The sequence below is a fragment of the Triturus cristatus genome, chromosome 1_1 (assembly GCF_964204655.1).
Source record: "Triturus cristatus chromosome 1_1, aTriCri1.1, whole genome shotgun sequence".
NCBI lineage: Eukaryota > Metazoa > Chordata > Amphibia > Caudata > Salamandridae > Triturus > Triturus cristatus.
Window position 1 is genome coordinate 14,058,869 of NC_140579.1, and position 9,476 is coordinate 14,068,344.

The 9,476-nt window shown below is 47.8% G+C and overlaps 1 protein-coding gene across 1 annotated transcript; it reads left to right on the forward strand.

The window, feature by feature from the left end:
* The first annotated feature begins 510 nt into the window (after positions 1-510).
* Positions 511-9,013, forward strand: LOC146869135 (uncharacterized). Its single transcript, XM_085631400.1, has 5 exons — positions 511-3,349; positions 4,401-4,490; positions 6,443-6,538; positions 7,041-7,144; positions 7,340-9,013. The coding sequence occupies exons 1-5, from the start codon at positions 2,959-2,961 to the stop codon at positions 7,412-7,414; spliced, it is 756 nt and encodes a 251-aa protein (XP_085487526.1). The 5' UTR covers positions 511-2,958; the 3' UTR covers positions 7,415-9,013.
* The last annotated feature ends 463 nt before the right edge of the window (positions 9,014-9,476 follow it).

A 9,476-nucleotide genomic window follows, 5' to 3' on the forward strand; every position in this document is an offset into this window, starting at 1 on the left:
CCTGTGTCGTTTTTGTACTGAGCCTAGACCCCGAACATTCCATGTGATTAAGGTTTATATGTTGAGCTTATGCATCTGGTAATGTAAATAGCATGAGGGCCCAGGGTACGGGCAGGGGACCACAATGTAGGATGTGACATCAGTTGTGTGTTAGAACTCAGTAACCCCAGTGAACTTCTAATACAGGGCCCAACGGTTAACTATGCCGGGCCAAACCATTAATACAACAAGAAAGATTTTGCTGCATTGAACTAGTGCATGCGCATTTGGGGGTTCATTGCTTTTGCCTGACATGGTGTAGTATCTACCTATAATGGCTCAACAGAGCCAGGTACTAATTTAAAAAATATTACATTGCCATCTTAATCACAGAAAAAGGATATACATGTCCATAAGAGTGTGTGCCATCCCCGCTACTGTTCTATAGCTACATGTGGAGGCAGGACAGTAGCTTCCAGTATTCAACAGCCCAGTAGATCATCTGCGGTCTGGGGTGTCGCGATAGGGAACAAGGCGAGGCTGCCATCTGAGTCAGAGCGTACAGCGCTTCCTTCCAGAGAATCAGAGTCCATACGCGGGGTAACTTCCTTGAATGTGGTCGCTGTAGCCAGGGATTCTTCTTTGCTTTTCTGCACCTGTTCATGGGTGGGTCTGCGGGCCGATGTGGAGTTGGAGGTCTTCACATTGCGACGCAATCGTCATCCTTGCATTCGAGTGGGATTTCTTGGTTGACCTCGAGGGGTAGTTTTGGGCAATAAGGTTGGGTCCATGACCTCTATCCACTCCTCCACATCTTCTGAGCTTTCAAAAAAGTAAGCTTTTTGATCATGTATAATTTTCATCGGGCAGGAAATAGCGCATACTTGAGGTTCATATCCCCAGTTTCTTTTTGACTGACTGAAATGAGGATCGTCGACGCTGGACCATGAGGGTGTAGTCTGGTATAACGACACTTGACAGTTTTCCTAACGAATGTGGGGCTGCTCTCTTGCCTTTTGAAGCAATACATCCCGGTCTCTGTAATTCAGAATTCTGACTATCAGCGGCCTCGGTGGACTTTAGGTATCCCAGTAGGTATTCTATGGGCCCATTCTACACAAAAGAAGTTCAGGCGCTCGGAACCACTGTTCCATGAATGTGGCGGTGTCAGGGCCTTCACTGTGCTCCGATAGACCTATGATGCGTGTGTCGTTTCGTCTAGCTCTGCCTTCCGCATCTTCAACTCTATCTAGCAGGCCTGTTACTTGTTGCTGCAATGTTTGTATTTGTGACGCGTGCTCCTTGTGCTGCGGTATGATTTCTGCCAGAGTTTCACTATTAATCTTCACCTTTGTCGCCAACTTAGTATAATCGGCCTTAAGCAATGTGAAGCCAGTGGTGAGCGAGCCGATCTGTTGCTCTATCGCCCTATGGGACTCTTTGACTTCCTGTAATATTCCTGTAATATTAGATCCAGTTTGTCCGGAGGTGCAGTTTCTTCAGTAGGTGGTATACAGGTGAGTGAGGGGGGGAACGTAGGGTGTTCTCACTCATCTGTGGACTGCGAGCTAGTGGCAGCTTCCCTTTTGGCCTCCCCATAGCTCTCGATGTGTAATCCACCAGGTCGAAGGAGTGGTACTTCCGTTGCTATCCCAAATTAGAATTGTGCTAGGCGTGTCTGAGTCGTCGATTGCAGTGCAGGCACCCGGACTATCTTAGTTTTGGATTTGAAACCTCTATTCGCAGACCAATTTACAGTACTATTTGGTTTTCTTCCAGCAGATGCAGTTGCGGCCAGTCTCCCGCTCCAGGCTTCCTTGCATGAGTGTGGGCGCTATAGCACAGCTCCCTATTCCAGGCGCTTAGTGTTCTGATCACAAAGCATTTAATATTTACTGGATTTTTATTTTGCGCGAATGTGACCCAAGGGTATCAGAGCGTTTCACAGTTACATGAGGAAATATTTTAGAATACAGTAGGTATAGCAGCATTAATATATATATATGATTCCTGTACATCACTTTCTTAACATTTTAAACAATAACAGTTACCTGAGGTAAATATTTTTGAATACAGTCGGTATAGCAGCATTAATATATATATATGACTCCTGAGCATGACTTTCTTAACATTTTAAACAATAACAGGTTTAGGATAAGCTTAATTTACCCAAGGTAAAGCAGTGGTTCCGATGTGTCCTTTCGTGTGTTGAACATCATTACTACCACGATCCATTGATTGTAGTATTGTACAGCCTAAGAAGTCTTTGCCTCTAACGGATGAGCTTATCTTTACATTTGTCTTTGGTTAGTATTGATGTCCTTTGTGGTCTTTAAGTGCAGGATGCATCCCTCTATGACAGGGCTATGATACGTCTGTCTTTATACCACAATGCAGATGATGATCCGTCTTGTCTAGGGAAGGAACTTGGGCCCCGATTCACAGAACTAACTTAAGACCAAATCCTAAACTTACTACCATTTTGGTATTCACAGAATGCACTTACTACTTTTGGCATTCACAGAATGAACTTACTACTTTTGCTATTCACAGAATGGACTTACAACTACTAACTTTACGTCTGCACTCGGGCCGGAATTTCCACCGCCGAAGCGGAAATTCCGCATCCGGAGCGGGAAGTCAGCTTTCGGGCTGGAAGCTCCGGTCCCGGGCCGGAAGCTCGCTTCCGGGCTGGAATACACGAACTGTGGCCATTGATCATTTTAGCCAAGAGTAAACACCTGTCCAAGTACCTACCACCCCCCACCATGCATCAGCTGACACACTACAGCCAATCCCAGCCAACAGCTCCAGTTTGCCATGATGTTGCAAGTGCCTACCATCCCCCACAACGCTCCAGCTGAAGCCAATTAACACTAATTGACCAGCACCAAAAAACATTTAAAAGCAGCACACATTGAAGGAACAGGTTTGGCCGCAGAGAGTTTGTGTTCACAACGCTGACACTGCCAGAGAAAAATGGAACTAATGAGGAGGAAGAAGTATTTCACTGCAGAGGAGACCACCATGCTTGTGGAGTTTATAGTGAGGCACCACAAACGCCTCCATGAACTCCCACCCTACTGCACCAGTGGCACACAGAAGGCAGCCCTGTGGCAGCAATTAGCCACTGCTGTCACAGCATTGGGGGAGGAGAGGCGCACAGTCCAGGACATCAAGAAGAAGTGGCAGGATGAGAGGCAGAGGCTGAAGGAGAAGTACTCCAGGGTCGAAATAAACAGGATCCTCCCTGCTGCATACTCTGGACCCCGCATCCGTCTCACCCCACTGGAGGAGGATATCCTTACCACAATACACCCCCACATGCTCCATGGGCTGCCTATTAGTGACGTCTGCTACGTGGTACCAGGTAAGTGGGATGAAAAGAAAAAGTGCAGAAAAGATTGTCTGTGTTGCACTGTCATTGTGAGTAAGGAAGTTGTCCAAAGTGTATATAAAAATTATAGTCAGTCAGAGACTCATGTGTCACCCCCTGTATGTAGCACCACAAGTCTCACAATCCTTTGCATTAGAAATGGCAAATCCCTCCCCCACTTTTGAAAACATGGGCACTGTACTGTTGCCGTAATACACAACCCTGCTAAGTAGCAATTGACAAATATTAGCAGGGATGCTCCAGTAACAATGCAACACGCAATTCAAATCTTGCGCAACCGCGGATGCGTCACATTTAAAATGCGGTGCACTGTGGCGCAGGGATAGACAGATGTGTGTTGCATCTGATGGCATTAGGGGGGTGCTTTGCTGGAGTAGTGTCGCAAGTTTGACGCAACTCCAACAATGTCCATGGACCGCCCATACCTAACGTTCTGTGCCACTCATTACGTGTGCTTCAAGCAGGCGTAAGGTTGTGTAGCAGCAGCCTATGAAAAGTGACTCCGTGAAATCTCGTCGATTACATCACTTTTACGAGGAATATCCCAAAGAAACGCCCACCCTGCCTACATCTAAGCTGACGCAGGTTTAATGTTGTGCAGGGCTTTACAACGTGACGCATCCCCATGGATGCATCATGTTGTGTATAAGTCGAAATGTGTCACCTGTATTACACCACCGCTTTGTCACAGAAGTGACGCAACGGCGGTGTAAATGTTTTCCAAGGGGCTTGTAAACCTGCCACAAATTATCCAAGAGGTAAATCCCCCTGTGCCAGCTTAAAGCACAAAGCAGAAGGTGAGAGAATCATCAGATCCAAAAGTCATACTCCTATTCTGTTGAACATTTCTCACCCTGCCACGCCATTACATACCCAAAGCACCACAGCTCCTACCTGCCCAGTCTGCGGCAGTACTGCACAACACTGTTAGCATGCAGAAGAAATGGGGAAATTCCTGAAAAGTTCCACAAGCACATTTCCCATTTGGTTACTTTTCTCTCTTCTCACCCATTGACACATTCAGCCAGAGCACAGACACCTGCCGCAGCAGAGGTCCCTGCATCTACTGGGAGGAATCGACACCGTACAGAGAAAGGCATACCACCCTCAACTGGTAAGTCAAACTGGACAGGAGATGGTAAAAATGCATACATTGTCAGGAGTGACAGAGAGACATGTAGTGCCCACATATGAAAGTCAACCAGAGATGAAAAAATAGCTGCATTACTATTGGAGTTGTCAATGGACATCCACCTTTAGCAAATGATATTTGTGAACAGCGAAAGACAAAATATAACATGTCTTGGCTCATCATACCTTTGTAATTGTGGAACATGACATGTTTTTCACCAACAGTCCCAGACCTGGGAATCCAATCCTGTAATCGAGTGCCACAACTAGTCAAAAGGGTGTCCCCACTATGTTGTAATAGTGTCTGTAGACCTAATCAAGAAATCCAATTTGCACAAATATGGTAGTGATGAACAAGAAGTGAGATACCAGGGTCAGTAGTATTGACAATGCATCCAGTGTCCAACTTCGAATGTTTCCAATATAGATTAAATGCCCAGTCCACACAGCTGGTCATGTACCTCTTACGTTGGCTGGCTTTTTTGTTGGCCATGAACAAAACACGATAGTGGACCTTACCTCAGGATTCGTAGACATGTCATTGTGATATAGGTTGCATCTAGGTAGTGGGCCCATTCTAAGTTACATGTGGGATCACTCATGATATAAAGTATAACACACTTCTGCAACGCTGGTGCCCACAACTGATTGTGCTCATCGATTGTGCCAGAAATGTAGTGCATCACATGTGGCTGCAGAAATGTAAAGTTGCAAAACACACTTATCATTGTAGGTACAACGAGGTCCTCCCAGAATCAAAGACACACACTGACTTCTGCTACAAGGTTGGCTGTGACATCTGTTCAGGGACCACACACTGTTCCGGTGCTGGGCCAAGGGAAGTAAACCCAAGAATAAATCAGGCTGAATGCTCGTTAAATGTGCCTTTCACCTCCACCGTATGTTGTATGTTTTGTACAACACTGTTGTCCTGCATCACAATATGCTCACATATGGCATTTGTACCCATGCAACATCAGACCCTGGTGGCTAATGAAAGGATGACACAAAATGTATGCCAAGTGAGTGCAGAATGAACATACAATAGTACAATGTGTCATATGAAGTGACCAACACACTACAGGCTTGCAATTCAATGATAGGAAAAAATCCCTAGCAAAATATATATGGTCAAATCATAATGAAAATAGCATGGCTGAGGCCAACACTGATGCCAGTTGTGTACCTTTGAGATGGATGTAGGGGCTGCTAAGGTGAATCTTCATGCAGTCACACCTGCAAAACAACTTGGCTGAAGAGCAACACGCTAATCCAGTGCAGGCGGAAAGCATCACAGCTTCTCAGCCTATCCGAAATGTGTGATCATAACCAAATGTTGCATTCTGCTTGCCCCCTCTCCTACCGTATTCACATGTATAGGTGAGTGTTTGACATATGAGGTTTGGATGTCTGCTGTACAAGACACCAGTCGTTGTCAGCTAAGTAGTACTATGATGTTGGAAATAGAGTATGCAAAGAGAGGAAACTCAAAGGACGGACATAAGAAATCTGTGTTCTCTCATTCCAAAATGAGCTGTGTGACTTCATGCGTAGGGAAGCCCAAATGAGCAACATCATGTCCCCCTTTCTGACTTGTCAACAGACAACATTACACTCATGAAAAATGTAAGTCTTAATGGCAAAGGTGAAATCAGTGTAATGCGGAGGAGTCCGGGTCATTTATCCCCTTCTTTGAAATATCAGTAACCTTCTCATACAAGTTTGTCTGTTGATGTGTCATCTTATTGATGTCAGTGCTGCGTGGAGGTAACAGCTGGCAAAGGCTGCATGTGAGCAGGTGCCCACATGTAAGTCCATGAGGTAAACATGCTGCACATTGTCCTGGATTACCCGCAAATGGTTATTGAGAATGACATGTTGGCTCAAAGCTACCATCTGTTGTACAAAATTATGGACATATATGTCTCATCACAGCTGCTGACAGGATGACACCACAGCGGCGGACACCATCCCGGGGACTGCATGACAGCCTGGCTGCAGCAGTGAAACCCTCGCGCACCTGTCCTTCAGGTAATTCTGACATGAGGTGTGTCTGTTGATGTGTCATCTTATTGATGTCAGTGCTGCGTGGAGGTAACGGTTGGCAAATGCTGCATGTGAGCGGGTGCCCACATGTAAAGTCCATGAGGTAAACATGCTGCACATTGTCCTGGATTACCCGCAAATGGTTATTGAGAATGACATGTTGGCTCAGAGCTACCATCTGTTGTACAAAAATATGGACATCATCACAGCTGCTGACAGGATGACACCACAGCAGCGGACACCATCCAGGAGACTGCATGACATCCTGGCTGCAGCAGTGATACCCTCGCACACCTGTCCTTCAGCTAATTCTGGCATGAGGTGTGTCACTAGCTTAGATTCCGAAGCCATGACAGAGATCAAGATCCCCCTCTGCATGGAATCAGCAGTTGTTGTTTACAAAGTGAAACACAAATCAGGAATGTCATGTGCCTGTCTGTCAATTAGTGATGCAGATCATTGAGGATGTTGTCACTTCCCTCTACAGCTGCTGGATCAGGGACAGCTATGTCTACAACAGCTATGAGGAGACAGGTCCAGCAGGTGACACAAGGGGGAACGCGAAGGGACAGAAAGTCGTGGCTGGAGCTGGTGAGTTTGCTTGAATCATGTACATCTCTGTGTAACACCTCAGTGCTATGGTGTGAGCTGTCATTGGTGGTGGTACCCTAACCAGGTCACATGATCCTCATCTGTTGATGCAAAGTACAGTTAATACAACCCTTGTGTTGCAACACATGTTGTACCAGGTCAATAGCTAATACAGTTGCAACCTCTGTGTTCCAGGGGATGCTGAGGATGAGGATGACAGACCTACGACCAGTGTGGGCCGACGGGGAATCAGAGGGGAGAATCCCCTGATCCTCCAGGCAGTTATGTCGGCAGCAAGTACTGCTCGAGAGGAGGAGGATGAATTTCCTGAGGACGTCGACTTGGTGGATGATGATGACTACATGTCCATCCACTCCGGGAAAGACGATACTGATGCCAATGAGAGCTATCGTACTAGATTGCCAGTCACGGCATCACATCCTCCGCCAAGCAACGTTTGTTAGCCTCCTCCTAAACAAACAATTGCCTGTCCCCATCATAGAGCAAACCAGCCACAGCTCCCACGTATCCCAACACAGACATCACTCCCTTACGGCCCTCACGTCCAGGACCGACATGGTGGTTCCCCAACCCGCTCTTCCCTATACAGTGTATCCCTGCCATTCTCTCCACCATCTGGGGGAAGTACCAGCCCTTTTGTGGTGCAGGTATCCCCTGGGCAGCATACTCCTGCCCACAGGCTCACACCTGCCCCCCCCCCCCTGCTGTTGGACCTGCTCGTCCCATCCATGGCAGACCCCTGCAGAGAGGGCCTGCACCTGGCGATGATGGCCAGTGGGAACAGGACTTCTTCCAACAGCACACAGATGTGAGGCAGGATATTCGTGCCATAGGGGCTACCCTGTCCGACATGTCTGAGTCCCTGCAGGACATGGTCCAATTCCCTCGGTGGTGGACAGGCTGAGCCAAGTTTTGGATAATATGGATAGAACTTGGCAGGACATGTCCAGGAATATGAGAGACATGATATCCATCCAAAGGGAAGAGAGTGCAAGACACCATGCCTTGGCCATGAAGATGATGGAGGGCATGCTGAAAGTGATCCAAAGTCTCCCTTCACGGTCTACGCAGGAAGGGGAGCCATCACATCTGCCTATAGGACAGCACTTCTACACACCTGTACCACCAACTGCACAGCACCACAGCAAAGGTACACATCTACACCGGCGGCCTGAACAGGCACTCCCACCACCAAAACCTGCACAGGCACTGCCACCACCTGCACAACCACCACCAACCCCTGTACAGCCACTCCCGCCACCTGCACAACCACAACCAATCCCTGTACAGGCACTGCCACCGCCTGCACAACCACCACCAACCCCTGTAAGGCACTGCCACCGCCTGCACAACCACCACCAACCCCTGTACAGGCACTGCCACCACCTGCACAACCACCACCAACCTCTGCACAGGCACTGCCACCACCTGCACAACCACCACCAACCCCTGTACAGGCACTGCCACCACCTGCACAACCACCACCAACCCCTGTACAGGCACTGCCACCACCTGCACAACCACCACCAACCCCTGTACAGGCACTGCCACCACCTGCACAACCACCACCAACCCCTGTACAGGCACTGCCACCACCTGCACAACCAGCCCTTGTCCAGGCACAAACATCAAATGTGCATACACCATCTGCCCCAGCACATGTAGATCACCCTGTACAGGCCCAAGGACAATACCCACCTACACGTAGGCGACGAGCCAGATCTGACCCCGCCGAGCGATCATCACCCCCAAAATTGCGATGTCGCAAGCACGATCGCCAGTGACAAGAACCCCAAGACAAATTAACCACGTGAATATGTGTGTTGAAAAAATAAAGATCTACAAAACTAAGATTCTGTTGTGTATCATGTCCTGTGTAACAATGTAGGTGGCCTAGAGATGTGAGGAGGAATGTGTGTGTGTGACACAGTTATAAGTGTAACTCATCATTGCAACAATCCATTATGTTGCTGCCTGTTATCTTGACTCTCAGCATCTCTCCATCTCACACAAACTGCAGCAGCCACCAGATTGTATCTGATCATTAGCACCTCCCTCCCTCCTCCACGGTGTGCAGCATGAAGAGCTGCATCAGCCCTTTCCAGGCCATTTCCTGTGTCTGTATTGGATAAAAACACATTTCTTCATGCTCTTCTCGTCACAGAGTCCAGTGGATTTGTTGAGGATCAAATGGCGTCAACCAGTGCTCCGAGGAGAGATCAACCTGCACCCACAGGTAATTCTGATCCCGTCTGTCAAGGTGTCCTTCAAGAAGGTATTGTGATACAGTATGATGGGGTCAGCTTTCAGG

What these genes read in the sequence shown, in the direction of transcription:
- LOC146869135 (XM_085631400.1), top strand. Translation starts at nt 2,959, where the DNA reads ATGGAACTAATGAGGAGGAAGAAGTATTTCACTGCAGAGGAGACCACC. An exon ending in AGGCATACCACCCTCAACTG is followed by an intron (nt 4,491 to 6,442) that starts GTAAGTCAAACT and finishes GTCTCATCACAG; the next exon opens with CTGCTGACAGGATGACACCA. An exon ending in GAAAGTCGTGGCTGGAGCTG is followed by an intron (nt 7,145 to 7,339) that starts GTGAGTTTGCTT and finishes TCTGTGTTCCAG; the next exon opens with GGGATGCTGAGGATGAGGAT.